Raw genomic sequence first — 26,576 nt, 5'->3', positions numbered from 1 at the left:
GTAAAATGAGCTAGAGCAAGAAACGGCAAATTATTCCAGTATCTTTGCCAAGAAAATCCCAAATGGGATCATGAAAAGTTAGAGATAACTAAATGACAACATCTGGCTCTCCATCTCCAAGCTTTCCTCTTGCCAAGTCACCAATGACACAGCTGCCAAATTGATATTACTACACCACAAGGCTGGTCCTGCCACTCCTCTCCTCAAGAAGCTCCAGTGGTTTCCTATTACTCTTTGGATAAAGTACAAACTCCTCTAGCATTTAGACCCCTTTAAATAATGATGCCAGTCTACTTTTTCAAGACTGTTGTTTATTGCATTATTTATTCATGTTTTCCACACTGCAGCCAATGAGGTCTGCTTGCGATGGTTTAGACTACCCTGGATTCCAGGTAAATATTTAACAACTGGCTTCCCAAAAATATACAACACACTTAAGTTTAATCTGCATCAGGAATACTTTCTGTATTCTTTTTTTTTAAAGTGTAAACAATCAATAAAACAATAAAAAGAGCCCTCATTTGTAGTGTTTGTAGATTTCTGAAGTGTAAATGAGTACCCTGAAAATTTAATACTTGGCAGCGAGAGCCCATTTCCATCTGCCCAGGTGCCTTTACATAGATTCTGCTTCATGCTTGAAGTGCATGCCTTCGCTTTTCCCTTTTACGATCCCTATTTTCCTTTAAAATTCATTTCAAGTGCAATCTTCTCTGCTGATTCCCTAGCTACTAGTACTGCCCCCACCATTCCTTTGCACTTGTATAAATAGATGTTTCTTCTGATTACCTGTAAAGTTCTCAAAGGCAGAAAATGTTTTATTACTGTATTCCTAAATCCAGGATGGTGCTTGACACAGAGAAAGCATTGAAGGAATCCTGGTGGGAGTGCGGGTGAAGGAAGGAATACCAAGGTAGGGGTACGAAAGACTGGAGGAAAAACCGGGGGGGCGAAATGGGGAAGGAAGCAGAGTCCTTACTTTGCCTGGAGTTCCCGGTCCCATTCACCACGCCATTTCGGGGGCGGGAGTCCCTAAGTCCCGCCCCCACGCTCCTCCGGTCACTAGGTAACGAGAAGACGGTTGTCCAGGCAACGCAGGAAGCCAATGGGAGGCGCCCGTCCTGGGCCACGTGGGGAGCGAGGGGAGAGGCGTGGGGCGAGTGGGGCAGGGTGGAGGGGCACTCCTCTCCAAATTCTCAGGCACCCTCTTTCCCACCGAGCCAAATGCAGAACTCTGCTGCTCTCGCCCTGGCCCAAAGCAGCCCTTCGGCCCGCGCGGCACCCCCGCCTCTCGCGAGAGCAGGGCCGAGCCGGGGGAAGGGTTTGGGCGGGGGTGGGAGGGGGCGGGGGGCCTAGCGGCTCGGGGGGGGGGGGGGTTGCCCTTGGGAACGGCGGTGGGAGTGGAGTGAGGGTGAGGGGTACGGGCTCGTAGTGACCGTGCGCACCGGGACGGAGGCGGGCAACTGAGTCGGAGTCAAATTGACGACCATGAAGCGAACGCTGTCGGGTCCGAGGCCCCTGGAAGGGGGGGGCGCGGCAGGCTTGATGGCAGCCGGGGAGACCGCGGAGGCTGTGGCCGCGGAGGGCGCCTATTATTTGGAGCGTATCCTTGGCGCGTAGGAGGGAGGGGCCGGGCCGGGGGCCTACCCTCAACCCCAGAACTCACCCCCCACCCCCACCCCAGTTACCTGTGGCGTCACATCTCTGCGTCTCCTCTGTAATGGGGAGGAGGTGGGGGCGGGGGAGGAGAGGGCGCTTATCTCCCACTTTTCTTCTGGTCCCGCCTTGGTTTACTAACCCACGCGTCCCTTTCCTTCCCTTTCGTGCTCTCTCGGGCGAGTGCTTGGCGAGCTCTAATCTGCAACGTCCTCTTATCTGAACAAAGGACAAACTCACCAAGAAAACATATATTAAGCGCCTATTGTGTGCAGTTAGGTATCCCAAGTCTGGGGAAGGACAGTCCTGTCAGGAAGTTCTTAGCCCCTTGGGGAAGACCACGAGTAAAGCGCCATAGGCAGGGAAGAGACAGGTGAAATTTGAGATAATCCACCGAGAATTAAAAAGCATCAGGAAAGGCTTTCCTGTAGAAAGTGAGATTCTGGCTGGGAAGCCTGGAGGTAGAGATGTGGGAGAATGCTCCTGGCATTGGGCGCAGCCAGAGAAAATTCCTGGATGCTGGTGATGGAAAAACATCAAGGGTAGTGCCTCTAGATCAGAACCCGGGGTGGAGGCTACAGGAAGAGTTGGAGGGGAGGGCAAATTAGAAATGCTTTGGGATGCCAGAGAATTTTCTATTTGGTCATAGAATTTATTGGTAATATAATATAGTATCTGACATGAACAGAGATTAGCTTTAGGAAGATAATTTTGCAACAGAATAGAGGATGGACTGAAGTGTAGAGAGTAAGGAGCCCTAGTTGTTGGCTATTGGGAATGGTCGAGACATGAGATGGTGAAAGCTTGCCCCAAGATGTTGGCAATAAATGAAGAGAAGGGGATTCGTGCCAGAGGTAATGTGAAATCTGCAAGCCTGGCAACAGATGAGATTTGGGGGTTAAGAGAGGGACTTAAGGAGTAGAGGCCTATACTCTTAAGTTGGGAGCTGACTTGTGGAGTCCTCTCCCAGATTTTATCATTATTTTCCTATCTTCTTCCTGAGCCCCTCACCAACAAATGATTCACTTTTCTCCTCCTTTTGCCAGTGATGGGAGAAGCAGTGCTATAATTCTTAAATCTCTATTATGCTTTGTCTCTTTGGGTATCCGCAATGGAGTATGTGGCAAAAAGGGAAGAAGGAAGATTACTTCTTTCCGCTTTCCTTCGCCTCCCTCCTCTCTCTCCCTCTTCTCTCCCTCCTTTCCTTCTTCCCTCCCTCATTTCCCTCCTTCCCTCGCTCCTTTCTTCCCTCCTTCCTTCCATTCCCTCTCCTCCCTTTTTCTCCTTTCCCTTCCTCCCCCTCTCCTCCTTTTCCTCCTTCCCTCCCTTCCATCCTTCCTTCCTTCCTGCCCGGAAAATGAATTTTTTTTTTTTTTATCAACTTCCAACCCAGTTTGCTTAAACAGATTATCCAACTCCTTGAAAACCCTTTGTCTTCAAAAAAAAAAAATCTCTGTAGGTTGTCCAGAAGCCCAAGGTGCAAGGTCTATTACCATTCCAATTAAAACTCAATGCAGTCAACTGGATTGATTATTCATGTTATAGTAGTTCTTGTTTGATTGTGGAGTGCCTCATGTCATTGTATTTCATCTGAATTAATTTCAGATAACACTGATTTAAGCTAATGCTAAAATTAGTTTGCATTACTTGAAAGCATTCTTATCCATAGCACAGAAGTTTAGTGTAGTAATAGAAGAAAGAAACCATAGAGAATTAAAGATTCTCAGGGCACAGTCAATATAGTGGGTAATCAACAAGTAGATAACAAAACTGAAGTACTGTATATTTTATGTGCTATTTTGGAAAAGGATGTGGAGCGCGAGTTGATTTTTTTTAGAATTGATAACTAAGGAAAGCTAAGATTAGAAATCCTTTGCTTTCAGGCAGAGAAGTAGCTTACCAATCAAGACAGGAGGTTTTTCTAGTTTCTTAGAAATCTCCAAAGATGTAGACTCCAAAGCTTATTTTTCCCCCAGCTGTAAAACTTCCAACTTTAAGGCTTCTTTTTGTTGATTGAATCACTATTAATTCACTTTGTGCTCTTTGAAAATTAATTATACACACAAATTCTCCTAAATGAATTTAGAATTTAGTTGAAAACACAAAAGAATGATGTTTTTTGTTAGAGAGCAATAGAATTATTTTTCTCATAAATTTGTATTTTTCCTCATACTTAAAATTTATACTAATTTATACTAATTTATACTTACTGACATTCTGCATTTACTTCATAAATCTTTTGTTTTGCTCTCAGAGCCTTATAATTTCATTTTTTCTGGACTGCCATCTCATCTCTCTAATGAAGGGGTTGGATGTGATCCCTTCTAACTCTGAATCCTGTTATTCCATGATCCATTGGAAGTACTGTAGTCAGTAATTTAATTTAAACCAATTTTGGTTCAGTTCATTAATTAAAACAATTAAACTTAATTATCCTCCCTAAATGCACTTAAATTGTCAAGTATTACATAAAAGAAAAGATGGCATAGCATATGGAGCATTGCATAAGGAATCAGGAAGATCTGAATTCAAATCTAACCTCAGACACGAGCTGTGTGACTATCCTCTTCTTATCCACCAAATAGGGGATTCATTTTTTTTTCTACCCAGATGACTCCCAAATCCAAATATTAAGCTATATGCTCGTACCTGAATTGCAGGCTTATGTTACTAATGCTTGCTGAGCATTCTGCATGGGTAGCTTATAAGCATCTCAAACACAGCATATCCAAAATAAAATTCATTTTCCCTGGATGCATCCCTCCTTCATGTTTACCCATTTCTCTTGAGGATATCACCATTTTTCCAGTCACCCAGATTCATAATCTTTGAATTACCCTTGACTCCTCACTCTTACACTTACCAGTCTCATGGATTCTCTCCTTTTTTCTCCTCTGACAATTAGTCCATGCCGTCATCATCATCTCTTGCCTGCAGTACTTCCAAGTGGTCTCTGTACTTACATTTTCTTCCTTCTCCCAACTACTATCTGTATGGCAGTCACATCAACATTTTAAAACAGATCTAACCCCTTATTAAAAAATTTTTTTCTTATTGCATTTGGGGAAAAAAATAGAAAATAATCTCCAGGTCCCTAGCATGTACAGGCCCTTTTACAATTTAACTCATCTGCCTTTTTTGTCTTTTTACAATTCTTCATCAGCTTTCCATTATAGCCAGGATGGTCAAAGTGGTCTGACTTGAGTAAATTGTCTTTTCACTTCTAATTCAAAGAATCCCTAATTTTCTTAAAAACTTAGAGCCTTTTTTCTACATAAAGCTTTTCTGATCTCCTGGCTGTTAGCACAGTTGAAGTGACTTTATATTTAGTTTGTATTCATAATATGTGGACACTAGTGGACTCTGGTAGAATTTAAGCTGCTTAAAAGCTGGGACCAAGCATTTTGTATTTGTATCCTTAGTACCTATTATGGTGCCTTGCAACTAATACTATCATACTTTTTTTTATAAGTGTGTTTTAAATTTAAACTAGTATTAACAAAATTATTCTCTTTGCATAGAGGAGTCTTTTTCAGGTGTAAGTTGGACAAAATGTCCTTTCAGTGCCTAATTTTAAGACTTGTTGATAATCACAGAAACAAGATATTGGAGGTTAAAGAAAAAAAAAATCTGAATAATAGAGAAAGTCCTAGGAGATTTGAGATTGTTAGAACCTGAGAGAGAGTGGTGTGATGGTAAGAAGGGATCAGACAAATAGAGGAGTTAATAACTTTGGAGCTCTTCCTCAGATGCAATAGGAGGAACTAGATGATGAAAAGATAAAGAAGTGTGGAGGAGAATTGAGAAAACTCATCATGTCTTAACAGTATGAGGCATGGGATTGGCTGCCATCTGGAATTTTGTGGGGCGTAGATGAAGTAAACTGTAAGAAAGGGGGGGTCATATGTTATAAAATTTGTAGTATATGCAACTTGTATGACTTCATAACAATATGGTTGTGGTGATCTTTTTCTTCTTTAAAATATATAAGATGAAGGTTCTCTCTGGGGGAGAAGGTTGGTTTCTCAGGGAGGTTTTCTGGAGGCAGCCTTAGTATCGTTCAGATCAATAATTACCCCAAATGCAGCCAGGTGGTAAAAATACAAATGTTTATTTCTCCTTCCAAGTCTTGTCTCTTTCCTTGGGCCCAGAAAGCTAGATTCTTAGAAGCCTATCTCTCTGCTCGGTTCCAAGAGCTCCCTCCGAATGTGTCCAAATCCAAAGATTTTGTCCTTCAGCCTCTGCCTCTGCTTTCTTCAGCCTCCAGCCAGCACAAAGATGGAATGAATGTCTTGTCTCCTTCACTTGGGGCTCGGCTAGCTTTCTGGTTGCTCTCCTCTCCATGTAATTTGGCTAAATTCCCTCTGAGAGCCTCTGTCTGTATCTTAAATACGAGAGAGAGAGATTATGGGTTTTCTCCCATAGTGCTCTCTGGCCCTAAGAGCTTCAAGGGAGGTGTGAATTCACAAAGCTACAAAGTTTACTTTGTGAATCTCCCATACTTGTGAACTCCAATGAGTAAAGGTGTGAACACAAGCATTGTATCAATTAGTTCTACTTAGTACCTTGTTTCAGGTTCTGGCCCAAACCATCAACTCTAATGAGTTAGCAGTTTGTAAAGATTCCAACATATGGTAACATATATCTGCCAGTTAAATCAGCTCCCTCCCATTTTGTGGGTTTTTTTTTTTTTTTTTTTTTTTTTTAGTTCTAATATGATACCATTGACACGCTTTACTTTCTGTATATGCCTCAGTAGTTTACCAGACCAATATTTATTTGTTTTTGCCAAGTAGAAGGGTATGTAGACTGTGGGAAAGTTAGGAAAGAAGCCAAAAATAGTAATATGATTGAGTGTACACAGTATGAAGTACCAAGAACTTAGGTTTGTAGGGAAGCAACATGAGTTAGAATTAGCTTGATGATTAAGGTTAGAAGTATGGAGTAGGTAATGATAAGCATTAGGAAGCAGATAATTCAATAAACATGGACCTACCACATGCCAAGTTCTAGGGATAAAGAGACAGCCTTTGATCTCGGGGTGTTTACAGTCTAATAATGGCAGAATGCAAATCACTTTGTACAAACTAGATTTAATAATCATTAGAATCAAGGTGGGTTGAGAAAGGCTTACTTAACAGAGAGTAGAGTTTTAGCTGGGACTTGCAGGAAGCCAGGAGGCAGAGATGAGGAAGGAGACCATTCCAGCATAGGTAACAGTCAATAAAAATGCTCTGAGTATGAAGCTGTTTATATTCAAGGAACAGTAAAGAGGCTATTGATCCTGGGTCAGAATATGGGAGAAGTATAAAGTTTAGCTGTGCTGCAAAGTGAAGAGGGGGTGGGGGAGAACAGAAGAGAAGTTGGACCAGGGGAGAAACCTGTGACTTACCTGTGGTTATAGAGTGTGCCCTGGAGGATAAACTAAAAGGATAACAAGGAGAGAAGTTTAGTTCTCTTCATAGGAGATTGATCAGATAAGAGGAATTTCAAAGGTTATAATTTAAAGTGATGCAGTTGAAAGTTATGAGTCCACAGAGCATAAGTACCTTGAAGGCAAACTAGTCTGCCTGAAATGATGTGGATGTCAGCAGAGTTGAAGTCCTGGGAAAGACTACTGGCTGGGGTTTTAGAATGGTTATCAACATGGACTCATTGAGAATAAGTATGGGATGCCATGGAGTAGGTAAGTGTTACCTCTCAATTCAGTACTAGTGACTGAGCAAGGTGTTGAATTTGTTGAGGGCTGTGTGCTCTGGGGTTCAGTAGATAACTATAAATAATGGAGCTCAAAATGTGGTGTTCAGGAGATAGTATAGCCTAGGAATAAAAGACTCCTGAATTCTGCAATTTCTGCCTTTTGACTTGTTTTCATATCTTCTTTTTGTTGAGTTTTCACACCTACATCTAATCTAGTTTAAATGCTTCTCAGGAATTGGTCACATCTTTTGTTAGTTTCCCCTCCCAGGGGATATTTTGACTTATGTCTTAGGGAATCTTTTCTTCTATTAGTATTATTGCTATGCTCCTGTACCATTTTTCATAGACCCAGAAACTGATATCACAGAAGACAGTTAGGCTCCCTGTAAAATTGGCACCTGCATTTCCTCTCCACCTTTGACTTATTTGGCATATTTTCCTAGTGTCCATTTACACATCACCCAGCCAGCTGATGCAGATTCATACTTTTCCTTCCCAGTGAGATTTCTATAATCCTTTTCTTACATTGAGTCTGCTGAGAGCCATTGCTTCTTAAAAAAAAAAAAAAAAAAGTTTCTCAAGATAAGCATGATGTCCACTCCTCCTTTATAGTTAGATTTGTAATATTAAGTAATCTTTTTTAACAATAGCCTGTCATATTTTTAGTGGTAATCATAAGAAAAAGAGATTCCTAGTGACTAAAGGCAGAAATTGAGAAATAAATGTATTTGGGATTAGATGGACAAGAGCATAGCAGCTTAGTTTTTTATATGCACTGTTCATTATGAGCTGCCTGCTGTGCCATATCTGATTTTCATACTACTGTTTCCTGAAGCCTTTTGTCTGACAAATAGTAGCATTTGATAGCTAAGAGAGACTAAGGATTAGCAAGAATTGAAGGGCCACAATGCCTCCTGTGAGTGATGAGATTATGGAGACCCAACACAGGAGATAGATTCTGAAGACGGTTGAAATGTCAGGTAAAACAGCCTCCTTTCAAAAGTTTAAAGGATTGGGCAAAGCAAGTGGGAAAATAAGTTTAGAAAAGTGAATGTTCTCTCTTTTCCCCACCCCCCATTTTCAGTTTCACTAGTTTAAGGACCTCTGGGTGCAAAAAGTCTCCACCGATGCAGATCAGTATCTTCTATATAATTGGTAATTTTAAAAATTTGCCTGGGCCACTGGAAAATTTGAGTGACTTGCTATATATGTGTAAGGCAGAATATAAACCTAATTCTTTGTCACTATAAGAGGATTCAATGAAAGGTTTTCAAAAGGGGAAAAAGAGTGAGGAAATTTAAAGAAGCACAAAGAATACTTACTACAGAAAAGGTTGGTTAGAGATACTTACTTTTCCAGCTAATTCTGAGAAGATAGAAAAGCAGAGGGAGGAATTTTTTTTTCTGTAATTTAGAGTGATTTTTTTACAATTAACAGTGAACTACAAATGGTCACTTTAAAAAAAAAAAAAAAGGCCTTTATAGCCAATAACAAAGGGTGAGATTGTTCATACCTTTTAAATTTTGCCTAAATACAGCAGAACAGACTCTAAACAATAAACCACAAACAGCATGTTTTGATGTTAAGACATTTATTTATATAAAATATGATTTTAATTTAAAATTAATTTTAAAAAGCTACACAATATTACATTTTGAATTAAATTTCATTAGAAATCTCTTCCTTTTAACTTTAACTCTTGTCTTGGAAATCCATTTAATATTTAATTATACTTGTCAGTATTTCTCTTGTTTCTCATTTTAACCTGATTTATCTTCAAAGGCTATGAGATTTCTAAGATAAAAACATATTCAAAGAGGCATTGCATCATTTTGCAATTTCGGAACCAAAGGGTATTCCAGGTCATTCAGGTTAAGGCCTAGAGTAACTCTTCAATTCCACCACTTTGCTTTACCAGGATAACTCTCCATTCCATTAAGTGACATTTTTATGTAGACTAACTTACATTTTTTCCCCATTTAAAATTTTGCCCCATGGAACTCATTCTAAAATGGTCTGTGTTTATATTGCAGAGATATTGAAAGAATTGCTTTCCAATGGTGCATTTTATAAAAGTCATCTTACATAGCATTAAAATGTTTTAAAGTACATTCAAGAATAAATGTTCCTCATGTTCTGCTCATTTGCATTGCTTCTGACAAACTGAAGAGCAACATGGTAAAAAGCTGACTTAAGAGGCTATGGAATAAAAAGAGCTGCTGTAAAATATGTTGTATTCATACTTTCTCCAAGCATAGGCAAGAGTATAATTAAACATTTTGTTTAAAAATAATATCCTTGTATTTTTTAGAATACTTGGGAGAACAAACTAAGAACTTAATTTATCAAAAGTAAAAACTTTAATTATTACTGTAAAATCCAAAGTTTAAATCCACATTAGATCAAGTCACTTGAAATTATTACATATTCCAGAGTTTTTACTTGACAGAACGTTCAGAAGTTACAATAACCGAACCATCAGAAGATGATTATCAGTATGATGAGGTAATGAGATGTTTCTCAGATTTTCAATTTGTAAATGTATATAGCATTGTCTAGTTTAGGCAGTATTTCTTATAAAGATTTTATTTAAAAAAAACTTTCTGAAACACTTAAAAAGGATCTGTTCCTTTTTTTTTCTCTTTATTTTCTAATCCCTTTAAAGAACCAGTTTTAGTGTTTCAACTGAATTTAGCTAATGTCAACTAGTTTAGAATGAAATGTGATGTATTTAAATGTTTATATTAGACAATATATCTTCTGTTGCTTTTAATTATCTTTTACAGTAAGCTGATTGTCTGCACTATATAACTGTATTGAAGAATGTAATTTCTCCTGGGATCATTTTTTTTTTTCATCTTGGCATGGCTTTCTGTAATAGACATATATTAAGGCTAGATTTTCTGATCTAGTTGAGTCCCAAGTTCTTTCCTTGCTCCTCGAATATTTGGGACTAGGACTTGCTTTTTTTCAGTGGGTGTACTGGTCCTGGATCTCTCCCCTTTTCAATATTCCCCTTGATGGGAAAGGGAATAATTATTTCTGAATCACCTGCTATGTGCCAGATCCTATAATAAGTGCTTTGCAAATATTATCTTCTTTGATAATTTGGTCTTGTCCTGGGTGAAGTAGGATAAAAATCTTTCTGAATGTCATAGATGTTTTGGTGTTAGAAACAGATCCACTGAAGTTTAGAGTAGAAAGATGAGAGAAGCAATAGCAGTTACAGAAAAGTAAGTATCATCTTAATTATTTATACCAATGAACATTACACTAATATAAATAATCAGGAGTTAACTATATTCTTATTTTAATGAAAAATTCCCCATTTAAGACACTTAAAAATGTTTCTTTGCTAGTAGTTTTTTGCCTTTCTTTTCACCACAGATGAAAATGGAAGACAAATTTAAATACGTATAAATTCCTTATGTTTGAATATGAGGATGATGGCTCTAAAATAAAATGGAAAATTGGTGAAATCAGGAGAATATCTTTTAGCATGTCAGTTTACAAAACATCTCTTTTAGCAGACAGATAGCATTCACTCATCACCTAGGGCATCATTTTCCTTATAAAGATAATGTTTTTACTCGGCCCATACAATAATTTTTCTTAAAGGAGCAAATCATCTTTGAGAACAGTATTTGCAGGGGTCTCTTATTTTAATTCTGATAACAAAATAGAGATTTGTAGTAGGTACTAATTTTGACAAACCACTGGTAGGGGAAAAATGGGAAAAGATGGTATTTGATGACCAATGGTATTTTTAGAGTGTTTTAACAATTTGCTTTTTTAACTAGACTATTCCATGAAAGTATCTATTATATATCTAAATTATATATCTCCTCTAGTATCTGACTCATTGTTTGTAAATAGGATTTTGTAAATATTATTAATTGAATTTTTGGATAAAGGCAAACATCAGGCAATCTCATAATGGTTATTAAACTAATACACAGCAAAAAAAAAAAATCTTCACTTATATGTCAGTTGCCCAAAATGCATTATGTGTGAGAATGATTCTGAGATACAATCTAATAAAATTTCTTTAATTTACTATTTACCTTGGGATATTGTGATATGATTGGAGATTCTGGAAGGGAAATAATTGTATGTATATTTTCCTTTATTTTGCTTCTTGGCTTAGGTATCAGAACAAGATGACTTAAGTATTCCAGAAGGTGACGAAGATCTGACGAAAGCCACTCAAATGATTGAAGATAAGAAAGAAGATATACAAATTATGGTGAGAATTTTCTTCCTTGAGAGGGAGAATGTATGGTATAGTATGTGGTGAGTGAAATTTGAATACCTGAATAAACAAAGATTTAAGCTTCAAGCATATTGATTTATTAAACAGTGCATACCAATTGTATAACAAATCTAGACCAGCCTTCCTCAGCTTGACACTGGACCCCAAATATGAGGGAGAGACAGATTTTTATGCATTATAAACAAATGATTAAGAGGATATGAAACAGGATACAAAATTAGGTAATCTGATTTCTAATTGAAGGAAAGGATAGGGGCTTTTCAACTTGGAAAAGGAAGAATAAATAGATATAGTTCCCTGAAAACAGAGGAAAAAAAAAAAAAGGTGTCCCACTACTCCCAGCTGAGAATAGCAGTATTTGAATTGTAGACTACAGATTTTTATCAACTATAGAGTCTTTAGGACAATTTGCCTTGACCAACATATTTTCTCAATAATAACAATAATATTATTAATGCATAATATTAAGATTCTACTTTAACATTCTCAGTACCCATATTTTTCCCGAGGGCTACTTTCCTCAAGGAATGTTATTTTACATATTTTTTTGAATCAATTAATGCTGGTAGAGATCATTCTAAGGCAAAAAAAAAGTTATTAGGGTTAAAGAAAAGATTTGTTAGCAGAACAGAATAGTAATTTATACTATTCTGGTAAGCAATGGTGACTTAGATACTGAGGCAAAAATTCTTGAACCAGGATGAAGTAGTAGAAATGTTCAAGAAGAAAAATGTAGGATAGACTGGTAAATAGGTAGATAATTAAAGTACTTACTATCATGCTTTGCACTTTCATCTAAGATTTTGAACCTAGTCTTATACTTACTGATCAAATACTTAAGGCAATATTTATCAGTTTTCTGTTAGCTTCTGATATAATAGAAAAGAACTCTATGTGGACCAGACCATATGTAGTCTTCATATGGATCTTTGGAACATGTAATACATATTACTTATAATAAATATTAATTAAAATCAAGATTTTGTAGAAATGGTCTTTTGACTGAGTACATAGTATCAAACAAAACTATATCCTAATTGCTTTTCCTTTAATTTCTGTATAAGTGACTCATCATCCCTGTGGGGTGAATTTGATCTTCCTGTGCTATAAGGACAAATGTAGTCTTAAGAAATAGTGGATTCTCTTGATTATCTGAAGGTGTAGTTCGGTTTGGATTATACCCAAACTCAAGTTATTTGTCTTTTCTAGGCATTCCCCAAAATTTAAATTGGCAAACTTGGATAATTTCATCCAACAGTGAATTTTATTCATCTGTTTATCTGTACATTTTGCAGCAGATTTGTCTTGCATCTGGATTCACTTACGCTTATACCTAGACATGGCTCCACGGGGGCCATATTGAAGTTCATATGTATAAGATTTGTTGATAAATTGCTTAAAAGTTTTTTTCAAGCTGAAATCACCCATTTTACTTATTACAATTCAAGTATGGAATTTTAATCAACTACTAAGGAAGATTTGGACCTTTTCTTAGAAAACATATTAAGTTGACCTATAGTTAGTCTATTTAAATGATTTTAGTTGGAACGAGCACAAGTCTTAAATTCCTCTGACAGAATAAACTTTGTTTTTCTTACAGTTATTATCTTAAGGATATGGCTCTTAGTTTCCACATTTGTTAAAAATAAGGGTTGTATTAAATATATTAAGGACTCTTCTAGTATTAATGTTATAGGATTCTCATCTTGCACTAGATATCTATGCTTATTAAAAAATTCAATCATAAATTGATCTCTAGTACTCCCCAAAGATTTGAACAAGACATTTTATATTTGAATATTTGTGAGAAAACCTAATGTATATTAATTTTGCTGGATTTCTTAAATTCTCTTAGAAATAAAAATATCTGAACCATATTATTTCAGCCCCTTAGAAATGCTTCCAGTTAGTTATTTAATATTATATTTATTTAGTCTTTATTGAGTGTCAGTATAAGAGTCATCCATTTAAATGCCTCTTTGTCTTTTGCAAAATTGTAGTTGGAGACACTTTTCATTATTATTCATTGTCCTTCTTACAAGAACTTAAATTGTAAGGGGAAAAAAAGAAAAGGTTTATCTCCTACAATGATAAGGATTTTTTCGTCAGATTTTTTATTTTTATTATAAGATTGTAGTTTAAATGAATACTATAAGTTTTGAAACTCCTTTATTTTTCCCCACTATCCTCTCTTCTCTGGCTTCGGTGATACTACACTCTATTATTGAATGAAACTTGCAGGCAGAAGGGACTGAGGTTCACTTATTAGTGGACCTTTGACAAGCCACTCAATTTCTCAGAGCCTTTTTTCATAAATAAAGTGAGGATCATAATAATAATAACTACTTTTTTGAATGAGTAGTATTAAAGGTGAATCATAAATCTTTTGTAATTGAGTTTTTATTATTATATTACCAACTTTATTTCATACTACTTCCCTGTGTTCTATACTGTCGTCTTATGTTCTAGCCAAAATAGACAACTTATAATTATCCTCTGTTCTTATGATTTCTCCAAGCTTCATGTCTTTGTTCATATTCTTGGAAGGGGTTCTCTCTGTTACCTGATTTTTTTGTATTAGAAGTATCTTCCTGTGGTATGCAATTCAAGCATCTTCACTTTATTTCTTCCACCTTGCCCACTCTCCATTCCCCTTGTTATTTACTCTGTTACTCTTGAGCTTTACTCATGTCATACTCACTGATTCAGGATGTCTGTTACCTCCATCCTGTACTAGGTATTCTTCTCTTCTCCTTTGTATAATTTTATTTATAATCTCATTAGCTCCCATGGATTCATGATCATTATATATGGAGATGATATCTACCTCTCTCTCTCATACATACATACATATATATATATATATATATATATATATATATATATATATTTTTTTTTTTTTTTCTGAGCTACAATCATGTATCTCCACCTGAGATATGTGTGTGTAACACATTAATCTCTTTTCTGAGCTACAATCTTGCATCTCCACCTGCCTCATAGACATATCAAACTAGAAAATCCTCATAGATTTCTCCAAGTCATCTTGGAGATGACATCTAAAACAAGTATTTGTTATCTATCTCCCTTCCAAATTTTCCCATCTTACACATGATAAGCTTTTACCTGACCAGCATACTACCTTGCCTGGAATGCTCTTCCTCCTGACCTTTGGGTCAGGCTTACTTGCCTTCCTTCGACGGATTAAGTCCTAACTTCTGAAGGAAGCTTTTTCTGGTTCTTCCTCATGATTGCCTTCTTTTTATAAGTTGTATATGCCTAATTACTTATATACTCCCATTGCTAGACTCATTGCCCTGCACACAATAATTGCTTAATGAGTACTTGATGATTGACTGACTGAAACTGAGTCTTTCCTTTTTTGATTACCTCTTGCTCTTTGCATGAACTTCTCTTTGTGTCACGATATATGTGGCCTTAGGTCCCCTCTCCAGTTAGATATAACATCTGTGTTGAAGGTGCTAGCAATGGAGTCTTGTGGGCCCAGTGTCCAGTAAAGTGACTACGGTACTTAATAAATGGTGATCAACTAGAATGGAATTCTCCAAAGATACTGTTGATACCAGATGTCATGCAGAGAAAAGCTTCAACTCTGTCAGTTTTCTGGTATCAGAGCTTATCTATTGTTGATGACTATTTTCCTAAAGTCATGTTGAAAAGGTGAGATACAAATGCTTCTGGGCTGTTTTAACTGGTATGGATTAACTCTAGGAAATTACAGATTGAATTGAGTTATTTGAGGTGTTTTTTGAGCTCCTTAGTAGAAGAGGAACTATAGAAAATTTGTCATACATATGATCATAGAAAAATAGCTGTAAATTTCTATTGCATATGAATTTAAAATTGCATTTTATCATTTTATCACAAACATTATTATTGTTTTCACATTTAGTGTTTATACAGTTGTATTTTACTTTTAAGTTGTACCATGGGATTTTTACTACAAAGATTATTTTCCTATTTTGAAGTAGCAGTTTTGTTATGATTTTACTCTGGTATAGTTATAAAGAGGGTATACTTTTATTACTGTGTCATTATTCATTTTATATAATGTAGTTCTTTTGCAATGTAGATTTTTTATTAGCCTAGTTTTTGGTTTGTTTGTGTGTGTGTGCCATCAATTTTTGCAAATAAGATTCTATTCAGAAGAAGGAAAGCTAATAATAATATGTGTCTTTCAATGGTAAAGTCAAGGAATGAACAATCTATTTGTTAGTTGTCATTTAAATAAATAGATATGTTTTTGTGACAGACTAAATCTGAGTTGGCCTAGTGAATGAAAAATTTCAGAATTGGTGGCACATTATGTTTAATCTATTTTAAAAAGTGAATTTGCTGCATAAGCTCAATAGTGACTCTAGCTCTTTGAAATAAAACTGGATTACTTTAAAGCACAAAATTATTGAATAAAAATTTAGAAGGGAAGTTTTTAATCAGTTTTGTAATAAGTATGTGGTTTGGATAGCTTTTAGTTGTTTTATAATTGTTCCTTTCCTGAAATAGAATGCAAATCCAAACCATAGGTGAAAACTTGCAGAAATACTTAAAAGCCACAGAGAGTCTGTGGGTACTTTCTTAAGGAGAAAAATGGCCAACCTTGTAAAATGTTTACAGTATTTTAGAAATTAAAGAAAATTGAATCCAGTGATATTACAACATTGGTACATTTTGTATTAATTCATTTTTACATTGGGTATTTGTATTTCAAACAATATATGAATGTGATTCTTTAATGTCACATTTAAGATAATCAGTTGGAAAAGTTAAGTATTTTGGAAGAAGTTATTGATAAATTAATCTAAGTATTTGTCATTTATTTATCTTCTGTGAATAGTAATTGAAGGCATTCTTTCACTTCCAAATAGTATCAAGTTGCTTTTGTTGAATGTTTAATTAAAAAAAAAAAATCCATGTGAGGATCAGGAAATACTTCATTATTCCTAGTCTTGAGTCATTTTGTCATATTTTTGCCAGATGTTTTAATTTGCTTTGATTTAAATGCTGCTTAACAGTACTTTTACTGTTGCAAATGTAGAGATACTTTTTACCTTAAGCTTGTTAAGAAGGGTAGGATAGGACCCATTTATACAAAAATATTTATTATTCATCCACTTTAGTTATATTAAACATTTTGTGACCACATTTCAGATTTTCTTGACAAAAATACTTGAATGATTTGCCATTTCCTTCTCCAATTCATTTTGTAGATGAGGAAATTGAGGCAGACAGGATTAAGTGATTTGTCCAGGGTCACACAACTAGTATGTATCTGAGGCCAGATTTAAACTCAGGTCTTCCTAATTTCAGACCCAGCACTCTATCCAGTTAACTGCTCTAATAATTATCCACCTAACTGCTGCAAATATGTATAAATAATGTAAATATATAAATAATTGTAAATAAAAATATTCATATCAACTCTGGTGGCAAAGAATTAGAAACTGAGGAGAGATAGGATCAATTGGGGAATGGCTAAGTTTTGGTTTATGATTGCGATGGAATGCTATTGTATTGACAAATGACAAAAAGGATGATTTTAGAAAAACCTGGAAAGACTTCTATTCACTTGTACAAAATGAAGAGAGCAGATAACATTGTACAGAGATAGGATAACATTGTTACATAGTAACAACAACATAGAAATGACAGTCAACTGTGAAAGATTATGAAAGACTTAGCTGCTGTGATGAATACAATGACCTATGACAGTTCCAAAGGAGTCATGATTAAAAAAAAAGCTATCCACTTTCAAACAGAGAGCTCTGAGGGCAGATTGAAGCATATTTTCTTCTACTTTATTTTTCTTCCTTTCCCCTTCCCCCCATGGTTAATGAGGAAATATGTTTTATGTGACTTAATTTGTGTAATGGGTATTATATTTCTTGCCATCTTGATGGATGGAGAACTACGTGGAGAGAGATAGAGAATTTGGAACTGAAAATTGTAGAGAGACACAGACAATGAGGAAACTCTGGGTGAGGTATAAGACCCTTCAGCCCAGAGGGAATTTGCTCCCCTAAAGGCTCCAGGTCTTCCTGAGAAATCAACCTGTGTTGTGATTGAAGAAGAGTGATACCAGGTGGCAATCTACGTACAATAGCAAGTTTATGTGGTCCCACTCAGGCAGTATATACTTAGTGCATTTGTTTTGGTTCCACCATCCTGAAAAGTCCCGCCTCATCACTTCTCCACTAAGATGGTATCTTTTAATCACCCTGGCATGGGGACTCTAGAAACCATGGTATGTTTTGTCTCACCAACTTGGGGGCTCTAGAAAGCAGGACACAACATTTGGTGCCTAAGTGTGGGACCCTAGAAATAAATGCAGGGCCTTGCAAAGCAGGGCACAAATCAGCTTGACTGACTCCATCAGCTGAGTTCAGTGGAGAAGTCCCTGTGACCCAGAATAGGGTAAGTATAAAAACAGGCAAGCAGGAATCAATCATTAAGGGCTAATCTAGACACTTTTGTTTTTCACCAAAATGAGGCAAATACTAAGAAAAGATCCTCCTCTCCAAGGGAAGTATGAAGCATGCTTAGTTAGGTTAACAGAGAAGCAAGGTTTTTTGGTAACTCAGAAGCAGATCACCGAGTTCTCAGATGCTCTGGAGTGTATATCTCTGGCTTTGTAAGAAGGAGAGTTTGGAGCCAGAGATGTGGAAGTTAGTGGGAGAACAACTAACTGAATACAATGGAGTAAAACTGGTTTTAAGGAATCCCACAAGTTTTAAAATAAGGAAAGATTTTAACTTGGTGGTCAAGCCAGGAATTATGAGAAAAAAACAAGCAGAGGGTTGATGCCTGTAGTTGTGGAGGGCACAGCACATGGGGCAGAGCTAAGGAAGTCTTTTTTAGTATTTTACTGATTTATGCTTGTTACTGCTCTGGGAGATGAGAAAATAGTTAAGTATCTTAAGTACCATAGTTACTTGGGCAGAAAAGGAATTAAGTACCTTAAGTACCTTGCTGATGAGCTTGCTTTTCACCTTCAAAGCTCATTATCAATTCTGCCCACACCTGAGCATGTGCCCTTAGGGTATTCCCATCTCCTGACCCTCCTCCCCTAACTCTGCCTTTGCAGGTAGGAGGAGGAATGAGGGGCAATGACATCATCAGCACTACCCATGAAGCAATTTTGCCTACCCCCTACTTCCTCATTATAAGAGGAGAAGCTTGTCTCCAGGGCCCCAAGCAAAAAACACTTGGAATATGATGGCAACTGCTATTGCACCCAGAGAGTCTTTAAGCAAGCCTGTGGGGAAAAGGGGATTGCAATTATGGAGAATAAAGTTGTATGCTGCTGGGACTACTGAGATGTCCCCTAGAGAGCTGAAACCTGTCCCTATCTGGCCTATAAACCCCTTGCCTCCACATACTCGGCTTGACCATTTCACTTCCTGAGAGTGCTTACAAAACAGTGTCCATTCAAACATTGACTTGGGAACTGGGGGATGTGTAGCTAATATGCCAGTCACTGGCCAAAGATTACACCAAACACCCATAAGTCTGGTATAACAGAATCAGTAGCAGCTGAATTTAATGCTACCCTGTTGAGCTGGAAATTTGAAGATAAAACAGGAGTTTTTACTCCTTTGGTAGAAAAAAAAAATCCCTATCAGTTTATGGGAAAGAGACATCTTACAACAGTTAGGATTACAATTAAGTACTTTGGCTTTTTTTTAGGCAGGGCTGCTGTTGAAGACATGCCAGCACTCTCAACTGTTCCCATTCAATGGAAAACTGATACACCAACGTAGGTGGAACAGTGACCCTTAACCAGTGAAAAAATTCAGGCCTTATTAGGTATAGTACAGGAGAAATTTGATCAAGGTCATCTACATTGTCCTTGGAATTCCCCTGTATTTGCCACAGTATCAGATTTTACAAACCACTGGCATACTTTTTAATCTTCAAGGACAGGCAATAATAGAAGACACAGAGACATCAAGATGCTCCTCCAAAAATAAAAGAAAGAGGGAGTCACAGGTAACTGTAGAGAACTTTAAACTTAACTTTATATGCTATATATATTTTTATCTTTGATGGAGATGCACTGGCTCCAGCAGGCAGGTTTCATAACCCGCCGGAAGGGCAGTGTCCAGTGTGAGCAGCTCCAATATCCTTAGATAATTGCCAGATGATGTGGAAAGATCCAGAAAATGGTGAATGGAAGGGACCAGATAGATTAACTGCTTGGGGGGGGAGGGAGGATGTTTCCTTGTGTCTCAGTGATGGAGAAGGAACCTGATGGATGTCAACAAGCCATATCCACCTTGTCCATTGGAGAAAGATGGAAAAGAAGACCCTCGAAATGATGGAGAAGACCCAAGAAACATCAGATGGTTCCATCGCTGACTGTGCCCACCACTGAAAAAGCCTGGCAGTTAACCTTATGTGCATGGCAATTAACTCATGAACATCAAAAGTAATTGTCAATGAGACTGATGCAGAACCTGCAGGAATCATTGGATTCCCTGAGACATAAGACTGATGCAGGACTTCAAAATCTGCAGGAATCATTTGATTCCCTAACACATGAAGTGTGGAAAATAGATTGGCTTTGGATTATCTTTTGGCTGCTGAAGGAGGTGTATATGTGGTTGTGAATTGATAGTTATTTTCTACACCTTCCTTCTGGGACTCATGGATATCTTTATAGTATTTTGTTTATTCATATTGTTTATGTTACTATTTGCTTGCATGATATTACAGTTTGCCTATGAGATTCCTTCCATGCTGATGTATTTAATCACTGGTGTGTACCTGCTTCAATTACAACAAAAAGGGTGAGATGTAGAGGGTCACAGACAGTGGGGGAACTCTGAGTGAGATATAAGACTCTTCAGCCCAGAAGGAACCTGATTACAATGTTGGCTCCTCATCTCCCCTAAGGGCTTTCGGCCTTCCTGAGAAGTCAGAAGGTGGTGACAATCTATGTTGTGATTGAAGAAGAGTGATACTAGGTGGAAGAGTGATACCAGATGGCAAACTACATACAATAGCAAGTTGTTTATGTGGTCCCATTTGCATAGTATATATACTTAGGGCATGAACAGTGTTTTGGTTACATAAGGGTATTAGAGTATAAAAAGGGGAAAGAACTGAGAATAAATAGACTCCATATTTCCACCATCCTGAGGAGTCCCACCTCATCACTTCTCCACTAAGATGGTATATTTTAATCACCCTAGCATGGGGACTCTAGAAAGCACGGTATTTTTTGTCACCCCAACTTGGGAGCTCTAGAAAGTAGGACACAATAGAAAATGAAAAGGGGGGTAGGATAAGTTGGGTTGTACTATAAAATAATGAATTCACAATATTGTAAACCCATTTATGATTATAATTCCTGAAGCAGTAAATTTAAAATATTTCTAGAGTTCTCATACTCCTTTGTGTTTAACTCAAATAGTTGGATAGATATTAGTTTACATCATATGGAAAAGAAGTTTTGTTATTTTTATTTAGTGTTTTGTTCTTATGTGTATTTATGTAGATCTGAATGTCTGTATGTTGTTTCTAATATTCAAATTAAACTTCAATTAATGCATTATGATGAGAGTATTTGAAGTCTCTATAACAATAGAATTAGTAATTTAAACATTTTACTGCAGTGAACCTCTTATTCACATGGTATTTAAAGCAGTGAAGCCCTATTCATGTTTGCCCATATTGTCTAACTCCTACTCCTATCCTCACATATGATACAAGTCCATGAGTGTGGGTTTCCAGCTTCATCCCACTTTGCTGCAGATCTTTTTGACATAAGCATACTCACCATCAGATACCTCTTGTCTTTGTTACTCAGCATTCATAATCTTCAAATTCTGTCTATCTACTTGTTCTTTAGGCCCATGTGATCTGAGTTCTGACCCTACCATTTCGGCTATTAAATCACTCTAAAACTACTGATGAGCTCACTTTTTCTACTTGGTTCAATTATCATTTATGCATAAAAAATGATTGAGGCCATTTTTTCTGAGCTCCCTGTTCTCTCCCTCCTCATTTCATATCACTCAGGTCCCTTCTCCCATATGTGCTCCTTCATCCTTTTCTCGCGGGAAGAAGTGGCCCTTCTTTCCAGGGAAAACCCTTCTATCTGCATAAGGATCTCATTCTATCCTATCTTCTCTAGCAGATTGCCCTCTATTATTTCCATCTACAAGCTTTCCTTGTTTACTGACTGCCTCCTTGCTACCTATGAACATATCCTTGTCTCCCTCATCTTCAAAAAAAAAAACTTTACTCTTTCTCTGCTATTTTCCCATATCTCTTCTGCCTTTTGTGGCTGCCATTCCCCTTGAGAAGGCCATCTACTTATAGTAGTGCTTTTACTTTCTCTTCTCTTACTTTCTTTACTTTCTACCACCTAACTTCTAATTTCATTTGTGCCTGGTATATAGTAGATTCTTGCTTAATAAATGTTTGACTGACTGAAGTGACTCCCATTTCTGTTTATTTTTTTCTCAATCTCATGAGCTTTATTTTCATATCTGTACTTACTTCCTGGATTTTTATACTTGGCAAACAAATTCAAAGTTACACATATCATCTTTCCTATCTTTAAACATATTTGTTGTTACTCTTCAGTCTTGTCGAATTCATCACAGCCATATGGGCCATGGACTTCTTGAACTCTGTCCAAGTGCATGTTCATTGTTTCCAGGACACATTCTCTCTCCATCTCATCCTCTGTCATTTCTTTTTTCTTTTTATTTCAGCCCTTCACATTATCAGGCTGTTTTCTAGCGAGTCCTGGCTTCTCATTATTTAAGCCTTAGCTTCTTCAACATTTGACCTAGTGAACAGCCTCAAGGAATTCTCAGGAGTCTTCTCCAGTGCCACAAGTAGAAAGTGTTGGTTCTTTGGCGCTCAGCTTTTCTTGTACTCCAGTTGTTGTACCTTGTTATTGAAACAAACCCAGAGCTTGGGCTTGGTAGGACTCTCTCAGCAAGATGACATCTCTGCTTTTTCATGTGTGGTTCAGAGTTGCCATGGTTTGTCTCCAGTGAGTAAGCATCATTTAATTATGGCCTCAGTTGCTGTTGGTGGTTATCTTGGAGTCCTAAATGGCACTCAACACCAGACTTGTCTTTTTCCACTTTGGGGTCTCTATCCTCCCAGGCCCCAAGGACCAAAACCTCTCTTGTCCTTCCTTCCTTTTCCTGCAGTGTCACCTCCATATGCATCCAGTTGCCAAGACTATGCCATTCTCCCCCTATAATGTCTTATCACTTTGGGCTTGTTTCCTCATTTGTAAAGTGAATCATATATTTCATGTTCTGAGTTTTCGTCTGACTTTGAAGGCTTTTAATTTTGGTTGGTTCTGTATAAATTAGTCTAAATTTTTGTGCTTTTATTCATATGGATGGTGAAAGTTAAAAGTCACCTCCATCACACAAACAGATGACACATGATAAAAGTACAGCATATTAAAATTGATTCATTTATTATAAATAGTCATATTTTCTTTAATGAATGCTATTATGTAAAATTTGAAAGGCAAGCAGATTCCTTTGTTATCTATCAGAATTTGTATATGTTTGAAAGTAATATTGTGTTGAATTTAAATTGCAGGGTCAAAAATTGATTATACCTACTAAACAATCTTTGGCAGAAGTACCTGAAGTGGTGGAAGACTTTCTCTGCAATTTTCTCATCAAAATGGGATTGACCAGAACTCTTAGCTGCTTTCAAAATGAATGGTAAAATATTCTGCAGTTTTTGCAGTTGAACATCTTACTTAGGATGCTAGTTCATGGATAAGCAAATACATATTAACATTTAAGCATAATAATTACATTGTTTATATCAAATCATTTTAAAACCTTTGTCATTTTCTAACCTGAGTTAAAGTGGTACAAATCTATCTCTTCCTCTTTCCCTTCATAATTACCATGGGATTTTGCAATTTTGCTTTTTTAAAATACATATTTCTATTTGAATTATTGAGTATGAATAGAATATGAACTGCATACAATTTTTAAATGAATAGCTCTCCAAAATAGAGTGTATTTAGTGGCCAAACTCTCACATTTGAAATCATTCAAACAATAATTGCATTGCTTTGGAAATTTAATATTATTTCAAGACATGTAAGACATACTTTTCTTAAGGCATACTTTTTAATTAGTTTTTTTTCAAAATATATACATGGATAATTTTTAACATTCAGCCTTACAAAACCTTGTGTTCTAGTTTTTTTCCCTCCCTTCCAGGTCTTTCACTAGACAGAAAGTGATCCAATAGATGTTCAACATGTGCAGTTCTTCTATACATATTTCCACAAATATGCTGCACAAGAAAAATCAAGAAATTCTCAGGAGTCTTCTCCAGTGCCACAAGTAGAAAGTGTTGGTTCTTTGGTGCTCAGCTTTTCTTGTACTTCAGTTGTCATTGTTATACCTTGTTATTGAAACAAACCCAGAGTTTGGGCTTGGCAGGACTCTCTCAGCAAGATGACAAGAAAAATCAGATTAAAAAAATAAGAAAAACACAATGCAAACAAACAACAAAAAGAGTGGACATACTATGTTGTGGGCCACATTCAGTTCCCATTGTATTCTCTCTGGGTGCAGATGACTCTTTTCATCACAAGGACATTGGAACTGGCCTGAATCATTAGATACAATTTAAAAAAAATATAGGAGTTGTGAAATTGAAAGCTGTTTTATAAAATTCTTCTTTGTAAATTTTATTTTACAATTTTCCCAATGTTTGATTTTGTATCATCAGTGTTAATGGCTTATGTAACCTTATTTTAATGATTGATTACAGGATTTCTGTAATCTTTATATTTCAATCTAGACAATTACTTTTGAAAGGTTTATCAAAACTCAGGAGCTTTTTTAAAAGCTTTTTTTTTTAAAGTTTAGAAATTGTAAAATCCAGCCACCATCATCTCTCTTTTCTCCATTGGAAAGAATACTACCATTCACCTTTTTAGCATCCTAAAATTCCCTAGGGGAATAAACCTGCTCTTTTGTAGTCATTAGCATACTATTGAAAGAGAAATGATTAACAGGTTATATAAGTATATAAAAGGTAGCTTTGTCCTAAATCTTTGTTTTCTTATATGGAGTAACTTTCATTATATCTGTTAATTACACTAAAGTGTGATTTGGGTGGAGCTTTTTTTTCTCATTGATTTATTGCCAATAAGATGAAGCATGACCATTATAAAAATGATTCACTTATTGATATTGGCGAATTAAATAGATCACAACTGTTATACTTTATTAATATCTTGTTTTGACTTCTGCCAAAGAATACTAGACACTATTTCCTGAATTCACTCTTTGTTCCCTGCCTACCTTTATGTTTTTGATCATGCTCTTCCTTATGCCAGGAATGTTTCCTTGAAACTATTACAATCAGCTATTCTCTCCAGCTAGGAGTGTTTTCTTTATTAGTTCTCTCACAAAACTTGGTTTGTGATATATGCATGTATATTTTGATTTGTAGCTGTCATTTCTCCTTCACCAGAGTTTAAGTTCTTTGAGGGTAAAAATAGTATTTTTGTTTCTTTTCCTGTCCTATCCCCAACTCCATGTGCTTAATATGCATATAATGCATATAATGCAATAATAATAATGCACATAATTATAATATACAGAAAAGGGATTGGGTTTAATAGGAGAAATATTAAGTTTTCTATTAAAAATGGGACCTATGTGTGAGATTAATTCTTATTTAAACAGGTCTCATGGCATGTTAGAAAGAACTCTGGCTTTGAGAGAGAATAACTGTCTGCAATTCCCAGTTGGGTCACTTAATCTAAGTGTATCTTTACATAAGTTATTTAACTTTTCTGATACTTGTGTAATCACATAATATTAAAGCTATAAAGTATTTTTTTAAATTACAAAGCATATGCATGGATAATTTTTCCAACATTGATTCTTGCAAAACCTTTTGTTCCAAATTTTCCTCTCTTTCCTCCCACCCCCTCCCTAGCTGGCAGGTAGTCCAATACATGTTAAATATGTTGAAATACATGCTATACATACATACATATATATATATATTCAGTTATCTTGTTGCACAAGAAAAATCAAATCAAGAAGGAAGGAAAAGAAAAACTGAGAAAGAAAACAAAATGCAAGCAAATAACAGAGAAAGTGAGAATGCCATATTGTGTTCCACACTCTGCTCCCATGGTTCTCTCTCTGGGTATAGATAGCTCTCTTCATCATTGAACAAGTGGAACTGGTTTGAATCATCTCATTGTTGAAGAGAGCCACGTCCATCAGAATTGATCATTCTTGTTGCTGTGTCTAATGATCTCCTGGTTCTGCTCATTTCACTTAGCATCAGTTCATGTAGGTCTCTCCAAGCCTTTCTGAAATCATCCTACTGGTCATTTCTTACAGAACAATAATATTCCATAGCATTCATATACCATAATTTATTCAGCCATTCTCCACCTGATGGGCATCCACCCAGTTTCCAGTTTCTTGCTACTACAAAAAGGGCTTCCACAAACATTTTGGCACATACAGGTCCCTTTCCCTTCTTTAAAATCTCTTTGGGATATAAGTCCAGTAGAAGCACTGCTAGTCAAAGGGTGTGCACAGCTTAATAACTTTTTGAGCATAGTTCCAAACTGCTCTCCAGAATGGTTGTCTACGGTCACAGTTCCACCAACAATGTATCAGTGTCCCAGTTTTCCCACATCCCCTCTAACATTTGTTGTTATCTTTTCCTATCACCTTAGCCAATCTGACAGATATGTAGTAGTATCTCAGAGTTGTCTTAATTTGCATTTCTCTGATCAATAGTAATTTGGAGCATCTTTTCATGTGACTACAAATAGTTTCAATTTCTTCATCTGAAAATTGTCTGTTCATATCTTTTGATCATTTATCAGTTGGAGAATGGCTAGAACTATTATAAATTTGAGTCAATTCTCTATATATTTTAGAAATGAGGA

The 26,576-nt window shown here is 36.5% G+C and overlaps 1 protein-coding gene across 2 annotated transcripts in view; it reads left to right on the top strand.

The window, feature by feature from the left end:
- Positions 1-1,360: 1,360 nt before the first annotated feature.
- Positions 1,361-26,576, top strand: part of SPAG16 (sperm associated antigen 16) — a 1,154,057-nt gene continuing 1,128,841 nt past the window's right edge. Inside the window, exons 1-4 of one of the 2 annotated variants that reach the window (XM_051983614.1) lie at positions 1,361-1,600; positions 9,812-9,858; positions 11,501-11,599; positions 23,222-23,349. In XM_051983614.1, coding sequence (XP_051839574.1) covers positions 1,486-1,600; positions 9,812-9,858; positions 11,501-11,599; positions 23,222-23,349 — 389 coding nt within the window. In that variant the 5' untranslated portion in view covers positions 1,361-1,485. The remainder of the gene's footprint in view (positions 1,601-9,811; positions 9,859-11,500; positions 11,600-23,221; positions 23,350-26,576) is intronic. The other variant, XM_051983613.1, reaches the window with a different exon arrangement.

Source organism: Antechinus flavipes, chromosome 3 (genome assembly GCF_016432865.1).
Source record: "Antechinus flavipes isolate AdamAnt ecotype Samford, QLD, Australia chromosome 3, AdamAnt_v2, whole genome shotgun sequence".
NCBI classification, from domain to species: Eukaryota; Metazoa; Chordata; class Mammalia; order Dasyuromorphia; family Dasyuridae; genus Antechinus; species Antechinus flavipes.
The sequence above is the reverse complement of the archived record's forward strand: the minus strand, read 5'-3'. Positions and strand labels throughout refer to the sequence as shown.